Source organism: Ornithodoros turicata, chromosome 1 (genome assembly GCF_037126465.1).
Source record: "Ornithodoros turicata isolate Travis chromosome 1, ASM3712646v1, whole genome shotgun sequence".
NCBI lineage: Eukaryota > Metazoa > Arthropoda > Arachnida > Ixodida > Argasidae > Ornithodoros > Ornithodoros turicata.
Window position 1 is genome coordinate 214,324,725 of NC_088201.1, and position 25,023 is coordinate 214,349,747.

The 25,023-nt window shown below is 44.4% G+C and overlaps 1 protein-coding gene across 4 annotated transcripts in view; it reads right to left on the reverse strand.

Annotated features, from left to right (window-relative positions):
- Window positions 1–25,023, reverse strand: part of LOC135379040 (caspase-3-like) — a 251,721-nt gene that overhangs the window by 38,471 nt on the left and 188,227 nt on the right. For all 4 annotated transcript variants that reach the window (XM_064612290.1, XM_064612287.1, XM_064612289.1 and 1 more), the window contains one exon: window positions 13,861–13,941. In XM_064612290.1, coding sequence (XP_064468360.1) covers window positions 13,861–13,941 — 81 coding nt within the window. The remainder of the gene's footprint in view (window positions 1–13,860; window positions 13,942–25,023) is intronic.

Consider the following 25,023-nt stretch of genomic DNA (forward strand, 5'->3'; position numbering starts at 1 on the left):
ATGGACCTCAAGACGGGGTACTGGCAAATTGAAGTCGACGAACGGGACCGTGAGAAGACTGCCTTCGTCACTCCGGATGGACTTTACGAATTCAAGGTTATGCCTTTCGGCCTTCGCACAGCACCAGCGACGTTCCAGCGTGTTATGGATACAGTTCTCGCCGGGTTGAAGTGGCAAACCTGCCTGGTGTACCTCGACGATGTTGTCGTCTTCGCAAGAACATTCGAAGAACATGTTGAACGGCTAAAGCAAGTCCTCGAGGCTATCAGAACTGCAGGGCTGACGTTGAAGCCTCAGAAGTGTCGATTCGGCTACGAGGAACTCAGATTTCTCGGCCATCTCGTGAGCAGCGACGGCGTACGCCCCGACCCCGAGAAGACGGCGGCCATCGCAAATTACCGGGTTCCTTCTAACGTGAAATACGTTCGAAGCTTTCTTGGCCTTTGCGCCTACTACCGACTGTTCATTCCGAACTTTTCAGGAATTGCGTCACCCCTGAATGCCCTCACGAAGGACGGATCCACGTTTATCTGGAGTGAAGCCCAGCAACAGGCGTTTGATGAATTGAAGACGCGTCTACAGACCGCACCCGTGCTTGCCCACTTCGATCCAAACGCCGAAACAGAAATACACACCGACGCAAGCAACGATGGTCTAGGAGCCGTGCTCGTTCAACTTAACGACGGCGTCGAACGTGTCATCGCTTACGCAAGCAGAACGCTAACCAAGGCAGAGAAGAACTATTCGACGACAGAAAACGAGTGCCTTGCACTCATATGGGCCATCACAAAGTTGCGCCCCTACCTGCACGGACGGCCGTTCAAGGTGGTAACAGACCACCATTCTCTGTGCTGGCTGGCTGGTTTAAGGGACCCCTCAGGACGCCTAGCGAGATGGAGCCTCCGATTACAGGAGCATGACGTACCCGTCACTTACAAGTCAGGAAGAAAACACAACGACGCCGACTGCCTGTCCCGAGCACCACTCCAGCGACAGGACAACAGCCTCGAGGACGACGACGCCTTCCTCGGTCTAATGAGCGCGACTACCATGTCTACCAAGCAGTATAACGACCCCGAATTGAAGACACTCGTCGACTATCTGCAGGGCCGCGCCGACAATGTTCCTCCCATCTTCAGAAGATCACTCCCAAGTTTTTCCCTTCGTAATGGTGTCCTCTACAAAGAAAACCACGCACCACAAGGCGCTACGTGGCTTCTCGTTGTGCCTGGGGACATGCGCATCGAGATTCTTGAATCCTGCCACGACGAACCGTCATCAGGTCATTTGGGATACAGCCGGACACTGGCCCGTATAAGGGAAAAGTACTACTGGCCAAAACTGGCCAAGACCGTACACCACTACGTAAGGACGTGCCGGGAATGCCAACGACGAAAAACGCCGCCGGTACGACCTTCTGGGTACCTTCAGCCAATCGCACCGCCGTCGGCGCCGTTGGAGCAGATTGGGATGTATCTACTCGGGCCCTTCCCACGTTCGTCTTCCGGAAATCGTTGGATAATCGTCGCCACCGACTACCTGACACGCTATGCTGAGACTAGGGCACTTCCACAGGGCACAGCAACAGAAGTGGCGAAGTTCTTCATCGAGAACATCGTACTACGGCACGGAGCTCCGACCGCCTTAATCACCGATAGGGGAACGGCATTTACAAGCAGGCTAACACAAGAAATCCTTCGACTCAGCCAAACCGCTCACCGGAGGACAACGGCGTACCATCCGCAGACGAACGGGCTCACCGAACGCCTAAACAAAACCCTTGCCGACATGATTTCGATGTACGTCGACGTCGAGCACAAGGCATGGGACGAAATACTGCCTTACGTCACGTTCGCCTATAACACGGCTGTCCAGGAAACAACGGGATTCACACCGTTCCGCCTTGCACACGGCCATGACGCATCGACTATGCTGGACGCGATGCTGCCCCACGAACCCAGTGATGTGGAAAACGACGCTCTGGACTTCACACAGCGAGCACAAGAAGCCCGCCAGCTGGCCAGACTACTGATTGGTCAACAAGATACAATTTGCGCCGACGAGACGTACACTTCAGTCCAGGCGACTTGGTATGGGTTTGGACGCCGATTCGACGACGAGGCCTGAGCGAGAAGCTACTGAAGCGTTACTTCGGTCCCTACAAAGTACTTCGACGCATTGGAGACCTGGATTACGAAGTGGTACCTGAGGGCAGCGTTCCCTCTCGACGACCCCCGAGGACTGAAATAGTTCACGTCGTTCGACTCAAGTCGTACTATAGCAGGTAGCGCTGAAGACTGGCTGGAAGGAAACAACATGGAAAAAAAAAAGAAGGAGAGGAAACGGCATCGAGACGATGCCCCGTCTACGGAGGGGGCCAATGCCACGAATCATCATCGCGAAACTTCTAGGGCAGGCACGAAACGGTACATCTCATCCCGGCGCATGCTGAAGAAGAAGCAAGAAGCTTCCAGACACATCGCCTGCTCTCTGGCAAACGCACGTGCTGTTTCTAGACTTTTCGGCGCGACGCTTAAATGCTTGTGCGCTCCAAGCTGGATCATTCATTCTTTGGACTCAGTTGTGTTCAGAGACCTATCACTGTTGTGTTTTGCTACCAAGTAGTCTAATAAACCGTTCGCTGTTTATTCGACGACTCGCCGACACATTTCGCTTCGTGACAATATAACTAAGCGACGGTTCTGCAAGCTTGCAGTGGAATCACCATAAGACTTCAATGTCCTCGAAATTCTTTACGATGAAGACTTCTGGGCGAAACCACCTCCGGAGCTGAAGAACTTCTATTTGCAATACCTATACCAGAACTTATCGATCCAAGGGTGGAAAGGAACATGACACTGAGGAATGAAGCAAGTATACAGGGTGTTCAAAATTAAGCTTTCACTAGCACTTTATAAATAGGCGAACAAAAGAAAACTGGCGCTATTTTTTTTTCTGTTCCCTGAGTAAGAAACAGGTGCTACATAATTAGCAGCACCTGTTTCTTACACAAGTAGCGTAAAGTTATCATCCGGTTTCCTGTCATCGCTGTGTTTGCGTAGCGCTTGTGAAAGTTTAATTTTGAACACCCTGTATACCATGAACACCGTGATGTGTTATAGATGCATATAAATTTGTTGTTCCTTTCTTTCTTGACATCATCACCATCCCGTTACTGTTCACAGGTTGCTGAATGAAGAAAGATGAAGCTACTAAAAGTTATGTCCACCATAGCTCTGTATAGGGCTTTCGAGCCTTGCATGGTGGAAATGCCGTTCGATTCGTAAATAACGCAATAAGGTGCAACCTACTGGAAAATTACGTACGGCAGCTCAGCTCAACTGCGCTGATTTATGTTATGTCACCTTAAGTGTTAGTTTACACACGCTCAAGCAAAATGCCAATTTTTGGATTAGTCCTACAATTAGTGCACATTTTGCGCTGAGTCAGTTGAAGACTTACTTCTTTCGTGACATCACATGGTGATACTTATTCGCCTGGGAGTGCAGGAGCAATTTTTGCGACAGGCAAGAACAGGAGGAACCCTAAAACCCGCAGTGAGCTAGTGCATTTTATGTCTCCGAACATAAGTGTCGCGATGGCTACTCTCACCTGAACGTCATGCAGTCATGGTAGTGTGGCGAAACTATGGTAACTACTATGATACTACCATCGGTAAAAAGACTATCGATATGTCGATACTGCATAAAACTATCAATTGTTACTCGATAGCATAAATCTATCGATAGTATCGATAACGTACGGTAGTAGACTATGGACAGTGATGTCGAATTTTTCTTTTTCTTTTTTTCTAGGTTCCGTTCTCACTATGGACGACTTTGTACCTTCCTTCGTCTTTCCACTCTCGCCACAGCTATCGATAGCAACGCAGTAATAAGAAGAAACTTAGAAAGGGATGACAAAGAGACCGGGTCCTGTCCGGATACTCGGTTCGCACGAGACTTTGACTTCTTTCCCAAATAATTATGTACAGACATATATATATATATATAATACATATACAGTGGGACACTAACAGAGGTACATTACAAACATAACCGGCATACGTACTTACATATTTACAGACAAATATACCACTCAGTACACGCGATGAAACATCAGCAACAAAACTACGTGACACGCATACGTACTTACATATTTACAGACAAGTATGCCACGCAGTACATGCAATGAAATATCAGCAACAAAACTACAATACACAGATTACGCGCAGCACATAAGTTATAAGATGGAATGAGACGATATACTGTACAAAACAAAGGAAAGAATATCACGATTAAAAATTCACTGATGAAGGAAAGAAATAACGTCGCGTTTAAGGGATGCGCTTCAGGCGTGGAAAATATCACATGTGGGGCGAAGCGAGTTCAGAAGAATTTGGCATCCGGTAATTGGATCGCTGGGGCAGAAGCGTTTAACGTAGAAGACTGGTGGATTACGAAAAGCCGCGCGAGGAATACAAAAGTTTAGGAGGCTCAGCAGGAGTGGCGAGCCAACACGGGCATGGACACATTTGTACAGAAATATGGCGTCGGCGATAGAGCGACGTGTGGCCAGTGGGTGAAGGTGAAAATATTGCAATAGTGTGTCATAGTCATACAATAACTTTTTTCGTAAAAAGCCATTGTGTATGATATGGAGCGCTCGTTTTTTTACAGCCTCAAGACGCTTTGTATCAGTACCGCGTCTTGAGGCTTATATGGGGCGTCTTGAGGCTCTTGAGACTATATATATATATATATATATATGTATATATATATATAGCGTGAGGTAACAGGATTATCAAACGGCCACGAAGTTTTACAGAAGTTCAAAAAAAGACGCGGAAACAGGACCACCACCCGAACTTGACCTTCTGGAATATTCCCGAATCTGACTCACTACCGTACCGATTATGACGTCATGTACCAAACCTATTTAAGTAATGTGTAACCAGCTACGCATCTTTTGTCCTGACGAAGACAGTGCCACTGTCGAAACGTCGACCTGTTCCCCATTTTACGTTTTAACGTCTCCCTATGTAATAAACTAGTGTTTGTAACTTCCCTGAAATCTGTTTCCTCGTCTTTTTTTGAATTTCTATATATATATAGAGAGAGACACTCATGAAACGATGCGACACCACCAGAGGACACGTGTTTCGCTGTGTTTGCGGCTCGTCAGCTCTGGGTAGCTGGGCATCGTTCGGAATTGGCAAACCAGGGGTCACTCAGCGAGCGATCTACACCTGGGAGGGTGACTCAGCACTCCTCAATGCCACAGTGCAAGCCAGTGAATTATAATGCAGAAAAAAAAAGCCATTAAAGAAACAAGTAAATGACACTAGACGTGTTTGAAATTCGAAATTACAGATTAAGATGGCTTCTATGACTGCACGCAGAGAAACAGATACTCATGGAACGATGCGACATCATTAGATGACTCGTGTTTCGCCGTGTTTGCGGCTCGTCAGCTACCCAGACCTGACAAGCCGCAAACACTGCGAAACACGTGTCCTCTGGTATATATGGTACATATGTATCTCTGGTACATATATATATAAGGGGAAGAGCTCCTGCTAATTTATTTCTCCTTATGCACTTGACTGACTTTGCACTGGGCTTTCAGAGGTGTCTTATGACACCGTGACGGGAGGCATAACATGCCACGTGACCTTCTGATGCCATCCGATCAAACGTTGCCTGCCTGCGTACTGCTGATGAGGCCCAAGAAGGCCGAAACAGCTGTCCAGTACTGGCATGGCGACGTTTGACTTACAAACATATGCTATACGTGCAGCCAAAGAGCTCCTGCTAATTTTTTCCCCCTTATACACTTGATTGGCTTTGCACTGGGCTTTCAGAGGTGTCTCATGACACCCTGACGGGAGGCATCAGGTTTCAGGTTTTGCTTACTCTTTCTGAGTTTCAATGAGTTACAAATGGGACTGTGAGCGCGTGCCCTGTATAACAGTCCCAGCAGTAGATACACAGACGTACATGAATATAACAAGCCTTGTGGGGAAGAAAGGAAAACAAAAAAGACATTGACAAACAATTGACAAAAATGCATTGACAAGGAAAGTGAAACATTATGGTGCAACCTGTAGTAAGCAAAGAGCATTACCGACATAGATAAAACAATTGCATAAGTCATATAAAGGGTGTCTTATGCCAAGAAAGAATGGAGGAGAGCATTACTAAATCATACAGCTTTCGTGTCCCACTACCATTGTGATAGATATAGACGGGAATGTCTCTTAAATTGAAAAAAGGAAGACAGGGTTCTGATATGCAACGGTACGGAATTCCATACCTTGGAACTAAAGAAAGACATTGACAATATTCCATAATCTGTACGTGAAGGAGGAAGTTGAAGCATGTCAGGCTGATGACGTAGGTTGTACAATGTATGAACACGATTGAGAGAGATCAAGTGGTCCGTGATAGCCCCATGGATCAACTTGTACATGAAAAGTGCGATTTTATGCTTAATAAATATCTTGTATGACTGATAGGCAAACGCTATTGATTCGCGAGGGGGTATGAACAACATTATCCTCAAGGCCCTCCATTGGGAGTGTAAAATAGGAAGAAGGGTGGAGGGATAGGTCAGCCCATAGACCTCCAGAGCGTACGAAATATTGGAGTGGACTAAAGCATGGTAAACCATTAGAAGCGCCTGGATAGAAAGAAATTGTCTTAACTTAGAAAGTGCGAACAAGGCGGAAGTGATTTTGAGCCGGACAAACTTAACATTCATCCCATGCTAGGTTTTCATGTAAAATAACGCCGAGAAATTTGACTGAAAACACTCTTCTGAGAGTGCGGCCTGCGAAGTATAGCTTTTCCTGGTCTAGGTCCAAATATTTTTGTCGGGGGCGAACTATTACGTATGTAGTCTTGTCAATATTTGGAACCAGTTTGCTGGCAGGAAGCCAGATGGAGAACCGACGTAAAACGTTATTTGCCTTTGCAAACAAGCTCATAGTGTTAGAAGCGTCAATAAAAATGTTAGTGTCGTCTGCGTAAAGGAAACAGTCTTCATGTAGGTAATCATGGAGATCATTAACATAGATAAGGAATAGGAAAGGTCCCAAAATTGAGCCTTGAGGAACGCCTGTTGTCAGTGCTCTAATGCAAGAATTAGAGTTGCTGAGTGATACGCATTGTTTCCGGTTTTCCAAATAACTTGTCAATAAGTTCAAAGGTAAGCCACGTATACCGTACCTCTCAAGTTTTTTAAGCAGGATCTGATGTGCTATTAAATCAAAAGCTTTTGTCAAGTCTATAAAGATGCCCATGGTAAGTATTTTTGCTTCGATATTACGCTTAATCTTTGCAGTAGCATTTACCAACGCTACGGTTGTGGATTTCCCCGGGCGAAAACCGAACTGGAATGGATGTAGTGAGTGTGTTTATTGTTTTTATTGTTGTGTAGTGTTTATTATTGTATTTATGTTTTTCGAAAAATAATTCAAGCCTCAGGAACACTAATTATTCGAACACATTACTTATAGACGGAAGTATGGATATAGGACGATAATTACCAGCCGTTGTCCTGCTGCCTTTTTTGTCAACTGGAATAACCTTTGCAATCTTTAACAAATCCGGAAAAGACCCCTGGGAAAAGATATCGTTTGCCAGAGTCTCCAATGGTGCAGCGAGCAAATGACCAAATCTTTTCAAAAGAGCTACCGATATGCCATCGTGGCCACACGAATTTGACGATTTCAGTGTCTTAATAATCAAAAGTAATTCATCAGGTGTAGATGGTCCTAGGAAAAGACTATGTTTGTTTACAGGAGGTAACGGAAACGTTTGCGTGAACTCGGTCAGCTGAGACACGCTTTTCGCAATGTTGCAGAAGTAATCGTTAAACTCGTCTGCCACGGCAAGGGGACTGGTTAGAAGTTCGTCATTGCTTAAAAATGAGATATCAGTATCAGCCGTGACATTCCTTTCCGACAGGATGCGATTAATCCCGTTCCACATGGCTTTGGGGCTCTCATTAACGTCAGCGATAATTTTGGAGTAGTAGTTCACTTTTGCTACTTGTAGAACATAACTAAGGGTATTATTGTATTTATTGTATCTCAGTCGTAAATTAGAATTTGACGGTGAACGCCGTAGCTTGATGTACAAGTTATTTTTATGTTTTACGCTTTTCAGTATTGCCTTCGGCATCCATGGTTGCCGAATCGTATTACGCTTACTAGGCGCAGTACTGGAAGAGCTCTGTCGAATCATCTCCGATGAAGTTGACAAGAAGTAATTTAGTTTCGCGGTCACGTCTATGTGCAAAGAGAAATCCCAGGACATCTGACTTCGACGACGTTCTAGGGATTCGTAATTAATGTGGGTGCGTCGGTCGCACTCAGGGCCAACCTGTACAGACTCCTTCGCGCCTACATAAATCATTTCATGGTCCGTTATATCCCATCCTGCAACACCATATATCAGGTTATCAGCGGGGATATTTGTCAGTACATGGTCGATGAGAGTTTCATGTTCAGGTCTTCCAAAGCGAGTTACTGAAGTGATAAGTTGCTTGAACACGGAACAAGCCAAGATATCGTTGTAATCTAACACAGCTGAATCACTTTGTAAGATATCGATATTAAAATATCCAACTGGAATCACGTTAAATCTGTGTTGTCACAAGAAATGCAGCGTCGTATCCAGTGCGTCCAAAAACTCCATTAAAAACGAGTCCGGCGATCTGTACACTACGCCTATGATTAAAGGACGGTGAGCGAAGGTGCTAATGGCAGGAGGACAATTGGGTACCTCTATAAACAAAGATTCTACAAGCTGGCAGCAAAATGAAATGTCGGCTCTCACTGTGTAGGGTATCCCAGAGCGAATATTAAGGGCAACACCACCATGTTGCCTGCCGTCTCTATGACTGAACTCAGCCTCCTAATTTGCAATATTAAAATAGGCTTCACGCTTCTTTTGCAGCCATGTTTCGGTTACCGCAAAAAAACGACAGCTTCTTTTCCAGCAACTGGATTACTGTTTTTATTTCGCCGAAATGCTTTCCAAGGCTTCGTATATTCAAGTGAGCCGTAAAATGATAATAAGGACACGTTTTGCTCAAGCAGTCTAGTGAAACTAAGGACATGAATATAGGAAATTAGCCGCGTCACATCACAGCCCAGTGAGGTCACTCAAGCTTTTTACGCGCAGTACACCGGAGTCTGCATCACGACGCATGAGGACATGCCCATTTCGTACCCAGACGTACTGATATTTTTTTTCCTTTGCCGTTGTTCTTGCATGCCAAAGCAGCGACTTGTTATATGCGGTTAGATTCTCGCAGAGGAAAACCGACGGTGGTAAATCAGGATTTTCACATGTATCTTGAGTCTTTAGTTGGTGTCTTTTACTCAGCAGGAGATATGGCTATCCTTAAAACGTACGATGATGGCAGGAGCTGTGTCGTTCTTTGAAGGAAGTCGATGCGCGGCTTCAATGTCGGCGCGTGCGAATTGGGAAACTTTAAGCTTATCAGCAACAAGATTAAGAATTTCCAGTGCATCTTCCTTGGGACGCAAAGGAACCCCTCGAAGTTCTACATTGTGGCGCCTGTTGTACTGTTCCATGTCGTTTATCTGTATTTGTAGCGCTGAAACCTCCGCATCCTTCTGTGCTAGAGCGTTTTGAAGGTTCGTCGTGCTGGAGGACAGCTCATTAAGTGAGACCGCGTTTTCGTTAACATGGCTGGCAAGCGCATCATGCTTTAGTGAAAGAGATTCCATTTTTGATTCCAGGATGTCCATTCGGCTAAGAACTGGTGAAACTTTTTGGCCAACACTCCGAAGCTCTAGAAAGATTGTCGTCAACATGGGATCTTGCGCGCTTGAGGAGCCGCTAGGTCTGTGGGTCCTTGCGTCATGCGTTTTACAAGTTGTGCAAACCCAAGTCTCGCGATCTTTGTTAGTCATAGCTTTCAATGAATTCTTCGTGAGACCCGAGCATTTGCGGAAGTGATAACGATTTTCACAACTAGTACATGTAAGTGAATCCTTATCAATATTTTGCAAACATGACAGGCAGATAACGGGGTTCTGTGAAGACATAGTGGCACACAATTTACAGTCTCGTGGGGAGATTACAGACAAATCAAAGGATCCTAATTAGCTCACCTATAAAGATAAGGCAGTGTAAACAGCAAGTACACCAGTTGGTCTCCCCACAAGACTGTGATGTGAAGCAGCAGTGCAGATTCTTAAATAGATCCGCAGGTGAAGGACATGGCGTTCGTCGAGGAAGTGACGAGACTGGGATCAGACGTAGGCGATGTCAAAGCGAGCGTGCGGGTGCCAATCTATAAAGATAAGGCAGTGTAAACAGCAAGTACACCAGTTGGTCTCCCCACAAGACTGTGATGTGAAGCAGCAGTGCAGATTCCTAAATAGATCCGCCGGTGAAGGACATGACATTCGTTAAGGAAGAAACGAGACCGGGATCAGATGTAGGCGATGCCAAAGCGAGCGTGCGGGTGCCAATCTATAAAGATAAGGCAGTGTAAACAGCAAGTACACCAGTTGGTCTCCCCACAAGACTGCCATCACGTGCCATGTGACCTTCTGACGCCATCCGCTCAAACGTCGCCTGCCTGCGTACTGCTGATGAGGCCCAAGAAGGCCGAAACAGCTGTCCAGTACTGGCATGGCGACGTTTGACTTACAAACATGTGCTATACGTGCAACCAAAGAGCTCCTGCTATTTCTTTTCCCCTTATACACTTGACTGGCTTTGCACTGGGCATTCAGATGTGTCTTTTGACACCCTGACGGGAGGCATCACGTGCCACGTGACCTTCTGACGCCATCCGCTCAAACGTTGCTGATGAGGCCCAAGAAGGCCGAAAGAGCTGTTCAGTACAGGCATGGCAACGTTTGAATTACAAACATATATCTATTATACATATATCGCATTTCATCGAGGCCGTCTCCACGGACTGCGCTGACGGAAGCGGTGTCGTTGACATAACGCCACAGAAATTTGAGGTGTTCAAGATCGACCTTTACTTCCTAGGAGTAGATTAGTGGCTCTATCTGTGACAAGTTTTGTTTTAGTGCTGTCGCTAAAGGCTTCTCGAAAAAGACGGGATCTTCTGGATAGCTGATGTTTACTTTTTCAATTACTTTGACTCTCAAGATGCATTTTTCGTATTTTCCCTTGGCAGAGTAAGATCGGTGGTCAGAAGAACGGTTTACACGGAGGTTTGACCCTTTGCATTCTTTAGTCTCATGGCTCGGCTCGCCGCATTGTGGGCAACAGGCAGAGCCACGAGACGCATCATGCAGAATGCCCGGACTTGTTGCGTCGAAAACAGCAAAACGGTTTCGGCATATAGAGTCGAACACCTACCGAGAGGTCGCCTACTTTGAGTTTTCCTGGAAGTGTGGGCCTCTGAGATGTCAGTACTCCATTCCGTGTAGCAACGTATTCCCCATTTTTACGTATATTAATCTTACGTGAGTCCACGACGTCCTGATCCTTTAGGCCCATATCAAGATCTCCTCAGCCGGCACATCAATCAGCTCTGAAACTGGGATGACGCTTCTGCAAGTGTTCAGTACCGTGTGCAATAAATCTGAAATGCCTTTCCCGTCATTTCATGCGCGTTCAGGATACGTCTGCGGACTTTTTGTTTGCTCATTTTAAAAGGAAGTCTCCAGATCTTATGCGTTGGATTTCAACGATATTTATTAGACCGATGCCACGACTTGTTTGGTGAAAAAAAAGGTGACATCTTTCCCAGTACATTTTTGTCTTCGTGAGTGTCCGAACGAGAGAGTACGATGTACGCAGTGAAGTCCCTCGATACAGTCCGTAATGGGGTCGGGGCGCTTTGCCCCGATATCGGAGAAAATAAAAAAAAAATATCCACGCAGAGGTGCTCCTGCCCGTCACCCGCCCTTCACATGGAGAGATGTGGGAAAGGCTCGGAAGTTTAGCAACCCATCGGCAAGGAATGGACCGATGTCCCGACCGCCACTGTTTAAGGCTCCTACCCTTCGCCCTGCATCTCCTGAGCGAGGTACTGATAACACCTTGGGACAGGGCACTGGGGTTCGTGGTTGCGCCATCTCAACAAATAGCTGCATGTACAGATGCCTCCTGCTGGGCAGTCTTGCACAGAAGTGCATTACAAAGCGCGGTTTCCGAAGCTCTCTGACTGCATGTGGAGAAGATCTTTACAAGTTCATCGTATCGTCCGAGCAAGGGATAGCCGTTTGCTCTACTTGGGACTTACCATGACGGCGCAGGGAATTGACACGACCTTGCGTCGGAACAGATAGTGTGTCTACCTTCTGCAACCTAAGCTTTATGCATGTTTGGCGTACGGTATGGGCTCTGGCGAAAAAAACTCCCCAATGAACATTATAAAATAAGCTCATCTAGAGGTGGGTCGTACGAACTGGATGAACAACCTGTGTCGGAACCCGATCTGATACCCAATGCGCATGTGTGCGGTCTCAGTGCCTATTATGATTCCAAGCAAGCACATGTGAAATGAATTCGTTTTTGTTGTTCTTGATGAACGTTGTATTTGACCTGGAGTGTAGAAATAAGTGAACGTTTCTACTTTCCAACGCGCGACACCAACTTCTAGTAGCAAAAGGGAAGTTGAGGAAATCAGTAAAAGTGGCCGGGACAAAGACAAGGGGACGCGCGATACGCACCTCACCATAGCAGATGCTTTATTTGTGTTGCTTGTGCTCACCATCCCCTCAGTGGTTTATCCAGAATTCCAAGCATGATGGAGTGTTTCAAAAATTGGGGAAATAGCAAAGTCCCCATCATGAGAGTGCACAATCAAAAAATTAGAGGCGATGACGCCGAAGGTTTGTAGGGATTGGAAGAGGTCTGGATAAATCACTGGTTCCGAATTTTCACACTTTATGATCCGAAACGGTCACTTTGAGATAACAGTGATCAATTGGAAATAGCACACCTACTGGGAATACCTTCATCAGGCGCCTCATTATTCCTTCAGAGGGACTATTCAAGGGCAGTAAAGAAACCCAGGGTTAACCGTATCAAAAGATTTCTTTTCTGGCTCATGTGTCTCATCCAGTGTCACTGCCTCCCCCTCCCCACTCAAGCATGTTCAGTTCCCTGTAACTCAGATGACCATAGCGGGCATCTCGGAGGGGACACATGTTGGGGAAGGTATCTTCCTGAATTGAAATGCTTCCAGTCGTTCGAACACTTCTCTGGTACGTTTTTGTTCGATAAAAGTTATTCGTTCCTTCATCATACGTTTTTGTCTTTCTGTGCGGGGAGGAAGACTCTGGGGCCCTACTTTATCATTCCGCGATAGATAAGAACGCATAAGCGCGGACGCACGACCACAAATGGGCGGAGTCAACACGCTCATTTTCTTGTTATTTTGGTTTCGTCACTGGTCATCCTATCCCATTTCAGAGCCCGTCAAATCTTGCTGACCACCTGAAGAGAAAATCTGACCCGGGGCTTTGAGTTGTTGATAGCGCTGCCTAATGTCGACTTCCTCAGTCATTGTACTTTTTCTGTAGTTTTTTTTCCATTAGTTATCCACTTGACACAGCAGTACTTGAGCAGATTAACACCGACACTGATAAATTATGCAGCAAACGTCTCCCTTTCAACTGTAGAGTGCACGCTGCATGACGAACGTCTTTCTTTGGACAGCACGAGTACTGTTTAGTTGCCATCCAGTGCAGCAAGGATAGGAAATGGAGCAATAAAAATAAAAGAAGAACCAGCTCTGCATGGCAGAACACCTAGATAATTACATCATCCTCTATGCCAGCACCAATATATGTTCTTCTAAGAGCTGTGTGACATGAATTATGTTTACCTGACTATGTGTGCGCTGTTCACTGTGCACAACAGCTCTGCATGGCTGTGTTCTTGATAGTTCGTCGCCCATCTTGACCTCCTGCAATAGATGATATCTTTACTGTGTGGTTGTTATACTGCGATATTTGTGAGGGTTAGTATTCCAGATAATTATTTACATTAAACAAAGTTGAAGCTAATCTCATTAAATGGAAAGAACCGTTCACACATGTTGTACATTGGATCAAAATTGGTTTTGTGATGATCGTGCTTCCTTGAACTTAATTACTATATGTTTATTTATTTGATTATACTACAAAGTTCAGGGGCACAGGTTGGGGGGGGGTGCAATAACAGTGAGTAGGAATTGTCAGAAAAAGCGAAATACTTCATTTTTTGAAGGAGTATAGAGATATGAGGTGTGGAATACATCATAGCTACCGTCTGCCAGTCCAAGAAACGAACTGCATAATATTCTCTTTTTTTCTTTTTGTTGCGCTGAACGTTCACGGTGGGAGATTGCTCCAGTTGTGTTTGGTGCGTGGAAAGAACAAGAATATGTAACACTTCACATGTGAGTAGGCACTTTTGGCTAAGCGGGCTGGAAGGTTCATGGGAAAAGTTGTAAAATTTATCTTGACTTCCACAGAGCCGGAGACAAAACGTTATAACAAGAGGGACGAGATAGCAGTCTGTTGGCGTTCTATACCGTCTCTACTATTCTGACCTTGTATCGCCATGTCCTGTGCAGTAGAAAAGTCGACATAAATATGTACCAACTTCCCTGCTACACCCTCTCGTCCAAAGTTTATCGTTTATGTTCCGTTCAATATGTATATATATATAGGTCAAAGAGGTCAATATATCAGACGGCTACGAAGTTGAATAAAAATGACGTCGCCCCTTTTTATTCTTCAATCAAACTTTAGCTCCGATGGAGGCAGGGAACAAGCGAGTCTTATCTCATTTACAAATTCCAATCAATCATTAACGAAGATCCTGGTGTACTTTCAACAGTAGGCAATCTGGTCGCCTAGATGGAATATACTTTCCTTTCTTTTTTCTTCTTTTGTTTCCTCTTTTTTCTCTTCAGCCATGGCCTCAGTACAGCTCACAATGAGCGGGCTCCCCAAGACAAATGACATCACCACCCGGACTTGACCTTGCGGAATCTTCCAGAATATGACTCACGGACAACTGGCACGTGGCATACATGCACCAACTGTGACGTCACTTAACGAACTTATTTAAGCAACATGCAACCCTTGGACTTCTTTAGTCCTGACAAAGACAGTGCCAACGTCGAAACGTCGACCGTTCTTTTATAAAGTGTTTATTAAATTACCCATTAAACAAACTGGTTTTTGTTAACTTTCCTGTAATCTGTCGTCTCCGTCTTATTATTTTATTTGATATATATATATATAAAAGTTAAATAATAAGACGTGGACTACAGATTACAGGAACGTTAAAAAACTAATTTATTTAATTTGCAATTTAACACATAGATTAAAAAAGAATAATATATATATATATATATATATATTCAATAAAGACCAGAGGTGGAGACGGTGCTTCTACAGGACAAGGAATATAAGGGGAACATTATTAAAAACTACGAGGGGGTATTCGACGTTTCGACAGCAGCGCTGTCTTCAACAGTATTGAAGACAGCTGCTGTCGAAACGTCGAATACCCCCTCGTAGTTTTTAATAAAGTTCCCCTTTTATTCCTTGTCCTGTAGAAGCACCGTCTCCACTTCTGATCTTTATTGAATACCTTTATTTTTCGTGGTCAACCGCATTCGTTTATTTCAACTTATATATATATATATAGTGAACGGTGAAATAAATGGGAGACAGAAGACGAAAGTAGGGGAAGTAACAAAACAGGGTTTATTAAAAGTTAGGGAGGATGTCTACGTTACGGCGAAAGCTCCGCCTTCTTCGGGACGAAATACCTAAAGCTTGACATATAGCTATGTCGTCCCGAAGAAGGCGGAGCTTCCGCCGTAACTTAGACATCCTCCCTAACTTCTATAATTTTTAACTTTTAATAAACCCTTTTTTGTTACTTCCACTACTTTCGTCTTCTGTCTCCCATTTATTTCAAAGTTCACTATAATTACGTAGCCGTCCGACCCAACTCAAACTTTTCTATATATATATACAGGGTGTCCACGCTAAGTGTGAACAGATTTTTTAAAAAATAAATCAATCACTTTTTCCGAGATGAAATCAATTGCAATATAGCATATGCTGAAGGGCACTCCCTAGGGGGGCATTAACAGACTCCTAAGGCAATGTCTTAATTTATTTTCAATAATTAACTTTTTAATTATAAAAGCTACGAAGTTGCTCCAATGAGAACATCTGATCTCTTAGGTCCCCAGATACCAAAACCGTTTTCAGAACAAAAATCCGTTCGGTAGATCGTCCGCAAAAAATTCGTGAAGGAACGCCATTTTTTTCTTTATTTGGTTTATTGCGCATCTTCGAAGAAGCGGTTTTCCTTTACCCCCAGTGTGAGAGAGTGAAAGAGCACAGTGCCGCCTCATGCGTCGAAGATTAGCTTTAACTTGCGGAAACAAAACAAAAACCCAAATCTATCGGGTGACTCTATCGCGACTGCCCTTATCTTGGGCTGCATTTTCTGCTTTCTTTTAATCTTTTTCCAGGACGCAAGAGGCGATAGTGTGCTCTTTCATCCTCTCGTATTGGGGGCGAAGGAAAGACGCGTCTCTAGAGATGCCCAATGAATAAAATAAAGAAAAAAATGGCGTTTCTTCACGAATTTGTTGCGGACGATCTATCGAACGGACTTTTGTTCTGAAAACCACTTTGGTATCTGGTGACCGAAGAGATCAGATGTTCTCATTGGAGCAACTTCGTAGCTTTTATAATTAAAAAGTTAATTATTGAAAGTTAATTAAGACATTGCCTTAGGAGTCTGTTAATGCCCCCTAGGGAGTGCCCTTCAGCATATGCTATATTGCAACTGATTTCACCTCGGAAAAAGTGATTGATATATTTTTAAAAATATCTGTTCACACTTAGCGTGGACACCCTGTATATAGGTCGAGGGAAGTACAAAAATCAAACGGCCACGAAGTTGTACAGTTGTGGAAGGAAAAAGACGCGGACAACAGATTTTAGGGAAGTTAGAAACACTAGTTCATTTAATGGACAGAAATTAAAAGCTGAATAAAAAAAGGTGTCGACCTTTCGACAGTGGCACGGTCTTCGTCAAGACAAAAGATGCGTAGGCGGTTACAGATTGCTTAAATAGGTTTCGTATGTGACGTCATCATCGGTACAAGGCACGCCACAGGCGGTTGTCGGTGAGTCAGGTACGGGAATATTCCAGAAGGTCAAGTCCTGGTGGTGAGGTCATTCTCCTTAGGTCCCTCTCCGTTTTGGGGGAAAATTCCTAGGCAGCGTGAGTGCTGCTTCGGAGTTTGCCGAAAATAAAAACACGAAAGGAACGGAAAGAAAGAAGCTCAACTTGGCGGCCAGATTTCTTACCGTTGACAGTGCTCCGAGATCTTCGTTCATGGTTGATTGGAATTTGTGAATCAGATAGGATTCCCGTTGTTCTCTGCGCCGGTCTGAGCTAAAATTTGGCTGGAGAATGAGAAGTGACACATTATTTAGGGAATGGCCTGGTTGTTTGAAATGAAGGGACCGGGAGGTTTGGCTTTTTTGTAATGTCAGATCGGCAGTTGTTGATCCTGATCCGAAATGATGTTTTGGTCTGACCTACGTATTGTGCTTGGCACATGTCGCACTGAATGACATAAATGACGTTAGATGAATTACAGTCAAAGTCACCAAAAATTTGGACGGAAAAATTAGAATTCTTGCTTTTAAGTACGTGGGCGCTTTGCATTAATTTGCATATTTGATACCTGCGACCATCGCACGGGCGGCAGCCGGTTCCTGGAAGTGCTGGCTGGCTAACCTTACAGCTAACTAGATTATCGTGCATGTTGCTCGCGCGCCTGTACGTTACCCGCGGTGGCTGAGGGAAAATCTGTCCCATGCGCTCAGATTGGAGAAGGATGCTGTGGTGACGGTTTAATATATTGTTAAGGCTTGGAATATTGATGCTAAATGTTAAAATGAGGTTTACGGAACTATTATCCAACATGCGTTTGTGGTTTTGGAACAGGGCTTATCAGATCATCAAAAAAGCTGATAAAGGCGGTGCAATCGTGGTAATGGAGAAAAACAATTACGTTAACGAAGATCTTTGACAACTATCGTGCACATCATTTTACAAACTCCTCGAGGCTGACCCTAAGGAGAAAATTACAGCAGATGTTATCCGCCGTCTAAAACCTCTAAAGGCAAGAAAAATGATAGATACCGCCCTGTACGACTATCTACTCTCCAAAAACCCCATAATGGGCAGGAAGGGAGTTGCCTCAGGACAGCTTCCTCAGGACTTGCTTCTGTCCTGACGCAACTCCCTTCCTACATCTCTACCGGTTCGCTGGATTTCAACCCATCTACCATAACGGGCAGGTTTTACATGCTCCCTAAAATCCACAAACCTGGAATTCCAGGGCGCCCCATAGTTTCATGCAACGGTACAGCTACTGAGAACATGTCAAGCTTTGTAGACCACCTTCTTAAAGATATACCTCCGCGACTACCATCCTACATTAAGGATATCAATCACTTTCTTCAAGTACTAAGTAAATGTCAACCTCCTCCTTCCAGCTTCCTAGTCACGCTAGACGTTTCATCTCTGTATACTAACGTCCCCCACGAAGATGGCATTGCTGCAGCTGAAAGGGCGTTTTCAAAATATTCTGATACCTCCTACGATCGGTGTGTCCTATGCACATTTCTCAATCTTACTTTGAAAAATAACAACTTCGAATTTGACGGTAAGCACTACTTGCAAGTTTATGGCATGGCTATGGGTACAAAAATGGCACCAAACTACGCAAATATTTTATGGGAGCTCTTGAGCACGAATTTCTGTCCAAGCGCGTAAAGAAGCCCACGCTTTACAAGCGGTTCCTCGACGACATCTTCATGGTGTGGCCACACTCAGAAGATGACCTAATCACGTTTACCAGCGACTTTAACCAAGCACATCCCGCCATCAAGTTCACCCATTCGTATTCCGCTTTCACTGTCAACTTCTTAGATGTCCAGGTAAAGTTAACCAACAGGGTATTGTCCACAAACCTGTTCCGTAAACCTACGGACTCTCAACAGTACCTTGGATTTAACAGTTGTCACCCGCGTCATACTAAACTTGCCATCCCTTACAGCCAGGCACGTCGGTACAGGCGTATCTGCTCCAGTGACGACGACCTGAGCAGGAATCTAGCTGAACTTAAACAAACATTCATCAATCGCCAATTTCCACCTAATTTGGTTGACGACGCACTAAACAGAGCCCGCAAAGCAGATCGCAAAGCCCTGTTCCAAAACCACAAACGCATGTTGGATAATAGTTCGGTAAACCTCATCTTAACATTTAGCAGGAATATTCCAAGCGTTAACACTATACTAAACCGTCGCCACAGCATCCTTCTCCAATCTGAGCGCTTGGGACAGATTTTCCCTCAGCCACCACGGGTAACGTACAGGCGCGCGCGCAACCTGCACGGTGGTGGTGGTGGTGATGGTGAACGGGCTTTGCAGCCTGCACGATAATCTAGTTAGCTCTAAGGTTAGCCAGCCAGCACATCGAGGAACCTGCTGCCGCCCGTGCGATGGTCGCAGGTGTCAAATATGCAAATTAATGCAAAGCGCCCAAGTACTTCAAAGCACTAATTCTAATTTTTCCGTCAAAATTAGTGGTGACTTTCACTGTAATTCATCTAACGTCATTTATGCCATTCAGTGCGACATGTGCCAAGCACAATACGTAGGTCAGACCACAACATAATTTCGGATCAGGTTCAACAACCACCGGTGTGACGTTACAAAAAAGCCAAACCTTCCGGTCTCTCGCCATTTCAAACAACCAGGTCATTCCCTAAATAATGTGTCATTTTTCATTCTCCAGTCAAATTTTAGCTCAGATCGATGCAGGGAACAACACGAATCTTATCTCATTCACAAATTTCAATCAACCATTAACGAAGATCTCGGAGCACTGTCAACGGTAAGAAGTCTGGCCGCCTAGTTGAGCTTGTTTCTTTCTGTTCCTTTCGCGTGTTTTTTTTTTTCGGCAAAGTCCGAAGCAGCACTCACCCTGCCCAGGTATTTTTCCCCCAAAACGGAGAGGGACCAAAGGAGAATGACCTCACCAGCAGGACTTGACCTTCTGGAATATTCCCGTACCTGACTCACCGACAACCGCCTGTGGCGTGCCTTGTACCGATGATGACGTCATATACGAAACCCATTTAAGCAATCTGTAACCGCCTGCGCATCTTTTGTACTGACGAAGACAGTGCCACTGTCGAAACGCCGACCTCTTTTAGTCATTCAACTTTTAATTTCTGCCCGTTGAATGAACTAGTGTTCCTAACTTCCCTAAACTCTGTTGTTCGCGTTTTTTTCCTTCCACAACTAATATATAATTATATATATATATATATATCTTGAAGAGTTGGATTTGGGTCGTTATATATATATATATATATATAAAAGTGAAATAATAAGACTTGGACTACAGATTACAGGAACGTTAACAAAAACTAATTTATTTATTGGGCAATTTAACACATAGATTAAAAAAAGGAATGGTCGACTTTTTTTGTCCTGACGAAGACAGTGCCACTGTCGAAACGTCGACCATTCCTTTCTTTAATCTATGTGTTAAATTGCCCAATAAATAAATTAGTTTTTGTTAACGTTCCTGTAATCTGTAGTCCAAGTCTTATTATTTCACTTTTATTCAACTTCGTAGCCGTCTGATATATTAACCTATTTGTTCTATATATATATATATATATATATAAGTAAAATAATAAGACGTGGACGACGGATTACAGGAAAGTTAACAAAACCTAATTTATTTAATGGGTAATTTAACACATAGATTATAAAAGAACGGTCGAGGTTTCAACAGTGGCACTGTCTTCGTCAGGACAAAATATTATATATATATATATATAATATGCAGAATATACCTTGGACACGTGGGGTGGGTAGGGTCTGGGTGTTAATACAAACTGCGTATTTCTAGTATACCTTCCAATATCCAATTCTCAGCGTTTCGCCATACGTTACCAATCGCAGCGTCATGAATCTACAATGGTTCATGTGTCATAGAATCGAACACTTCGGCATGTTTCTTGTAAATATTCTGTGCACGAATATAAAGAAGGGATCTGTATAATACAAGATGGGCAACGTTTAATGGCAAACAAAACAGAAACGGAGCGCGCAGATGCGAGATCAGCGGATGACCCCTTAAACTCCTTCCTTAACTCTCTCCGTCAGAAACAAACTGCAGACAGGCCATCGGAGGCTTCGGAACCACGGTGTCATGGAAGATGGGCAACGTAATTAAATGCACTAACAATCAAGGAGACCAGCTCACGAACAGTGTTACCGGTAATGCCCCAAGTGGTGTTCGGGTGGTATAACATTAACACTCCCTGCCGCAGCCATCGGAAGCTTCCGAACCGTTGAGCTTCACGGCTTCTGCACTACACGTTCTGTTTAGAATACCCGTGCTTTATCATATGGACCTTATGGGATAGACGCTAGCGGATTTAAAAACAGGAGCGCAGAACTGTGTCGATGAAGGTCATTCGTGTGTTATCAGAATATTGTCAGCATCGGGCGGTTCCCGTATCACCATGCTGGAGTAGTTCACGAAGGGATCATACATGTTCTCCCCTAGAAGTAGACGTCTCTGGAGAAATGGGTGATAATTTTCTCGCCATTAGCCGACATCCGTTCATCTTGTTCCGGAGGAATGTTGTTCGAATGGGACTCTACTGTCGCAATAATTTATCCTTCTGATCTGCTGACTTGGTTCAGGAACCGGCCGATCCCAGCGTACTTCTGATGGGACTGAAATTTTTAGGAAGACGTCAAGGTCATTCAGGAGAGACTTGGTCAATGTAGTCGCATAGCAGCACTGGACATTACTATATACGTGCACATCATACTCACGGGGTGACGCATTCAGGCTGTCCAGGTACATCTCTGAACTGCTCCTTGGAGGCTATTTTTAAATAAATTGAGGGAATAGCGCATCCCTGAGCTCGTAGCAGTTTTGTGCTCGTCTTGGACGGCATTCCTTGCGCACTCTCTCTTCACACCCTCCAGTATCTGTTTTAAGCCATGTGAAATTCATCGTTCGCACTTTGCCGACGAAAGGGGGACTGCTTCACGCTATAGAGTTTCAGGAAAGACCGCTTAGATACTTCTGGAGCTTCTCCCACTGACGGAGGACCCCTCGGACACCGATAACGTTGGTCTATCATTTTCACCATCCTTTGTCGAGTCCTACGTAACACACTCCGAGAGGTTATCGGTGGTGAACCGATTATTTTCGTCTTCTGTCAGATTTTCGACTTGTTGAGTAAATGTGTCCTCCGCATTTGCTGCACTTTCTTGAACGACATCACTGCTATCGAGTTTGAAGTCCTGTCCAACATCGTTGCAAGCTCCAAATTTTGACAGTGTATCGTAATTTTTCAGCTAATATGACGCCTCGTCATCAACTGCAGCCTTGCATATTGCCTCTTGAACCTCTTCGGGCTTTGCAGCAAAACGTGAGCCTTCACACTCAGCTCGCGTCACAACTATGTTGGAGCCTACGCTCTCTGCCGTGCGCATCTTTTGCCCACGTGGTTTGTCAAACAAAAGTAAAAGGCTACAATGAATCACAGGCAGTCATGTTCTTCTTCGGAGGGCAATGGTTTCTTTGGGTGACCAACTGGGGAGTCTGAAAGATATATCAAAGACTGATCGCAACCTAAATTCCTAATCCTCTCACAATACATACACTTTTTTATATCTCTTTCAGACTCCCCAGTTGGTCACCCAAGGAAATCATTACCCTCCGATGAGGAACATGACTGCCTGTGATTGATTGTACCCTTTTACCTTTTTTTGACAAACCACGTGGGCTGTCCTCTCCCCTTGTACATATTCCCCTCTCATTCTTTGGAATTGTCGTGCGTCACCATATACCCCAATCCTGTTGAAGACAGCGCTGTCGAATACCCCACGACGAGCACCCCCTCTTAGTTTTCAATAAAGTCCCGATTTTATGACTTTTGCTGTAGAAGCAGTGTCTCCACTTCTGATTCTTATTGAATATATATAAGAAGGTATAACGACAGAAAAATAGGTGATGTCAAGTTGCCGGTGATGAGTAAATCAAAGAGTGATATTAAACGGTAGGAGCAGCTTATTTATTTACACATGCTAACAAGACTTTCGTGCACGAGACTGCACTTCTTCAGGATACAAAAATATGAACATGGTACAGGAACATATATACGGTTGACGAATGAGTTTTCTTATGACAGGTTAACAAGGTGATGGAAAGGGTGTAAATACAGGTAAAAATGAAAAGAACATAAATACAAACGAAGGGGTATCAGAAGCGCAACATAACCCAGTCCAAAGGCTTTTACACGGGAATCGAGAACGCATGTAGGTGACGTTCCAGGAATTACGGATAAAAACGGGGGTTATGGCGACGGAATGAGGACACAGGTGCGGAGTACAAAGGTGACCAGTGGACCGTGAGAACGTGAAGACAGAGGTGGGGGTCTCAGGAGAGAGTCAAACGAAGAGAGTATGGAAAGGAAAATGTTGAGTTGTTTTACAGTTTGCGTGTTGTTTTTTTTTTTTTCATATTCTATTCGTTTGACTATCTCCTGAGACCCCCACCTCTGTTTTCACGTTCTCACGGTCCACTGGTCACATTTGTACTCCGCACCTGTGTCCTCATTCCGTCGCCATAACCCCCGTTTTTATCCTTAATTCCTGGAACGTTACCTACATGCGTTCTCGTTTCCCGTGTAAAAGCCTTTGGACTCGCGTTATGTTGCGCTTCTGATACCCCTTCGTATATATTTATGTTCTTTTCATTTTTAGCTGTATTTACATCATTTCCACCACCTTGTTACCCTCTCATACGAAAACTCCTTCGTCAACTGTACATATGTTCCTGTGCCATGTTCATATTTTTGTAACCTGAAGAAGTGCAGTCTCGTGCACGAAAGTCTTGTTACCACGTGTAAATAAATAAATTGCTCCTACCGTTTAACAAGGCAGAAACTGATGTTCTGAGGCTGGAACAACATAGAAGGGTTTCTCTCTTGTTCAGCAGGTGCCGCTTGCGTCGATTTCCGTCGTATGAATGTGTGTATGAGTGAGCAAAAAATGTAAGAGTGAAAGGAGGGTGAGTGAGAGTGAGTGGCTGGTTTGTCGTCCCTTCAGATGACGCACCCCGAAAGTCGCTGGAGAGGCGTGTTAGCTTTGCTCAATTGGTAGAGCCTTGGACCGGTAATCCAGAAGATGTGGGTTCGATTCCTACATCTGGCTAACCTTTTGAGTGACTTTCATCTTTCATCGTTTCATTCTTCATTCCCCCTACCGTTTATTATCACTCTAATATATATATATATATATATATATCTTGAAAAGTTGGAGTTGGATCGGACGGCTACGTAATTATAGTTGAAATAAATGGGAGACAGAAGACGAAAGTAGGGGAAGTATACATATATATATATATATATATCGAAGTAAAATAATAAGATGTGGACGACAGATTACAGGAAAGTTAACAAAAGCCAATATATTTAATGAGAAAAAAATAGCTCTTTGGCTAGACAAAAAAGTAGAGAACTCCGACTTAACATAACAAAATAACAAAGTTTACTCAGACGTTTCGTCCGTCATGCGACGGACATCATCAGTGCCAAACTGAATGAGAGATTACACAACCGGTCGCTATTTAAGGAGATGGGAGTATTGTTCGGGAAGTATTGTTGTGATACCGGCAGTTTCCTTGGTTTTGACTCGCACCACCCCACGGAACACAAACGGAGTGTGGTACGAACATTATCTCACCGATTTGAACAGTTATCATCTTGCTCCGAGTTACGGGCTTCTGAGGACGAGACGATCGCCGATTACTTGGACAAACGTAGCTACCTACGCAATTTTATTGAGGACACTCGCAAACGCATGCAAGCATCTGCACCGCAGGACGAGAACCGCACCCGTCAGACACG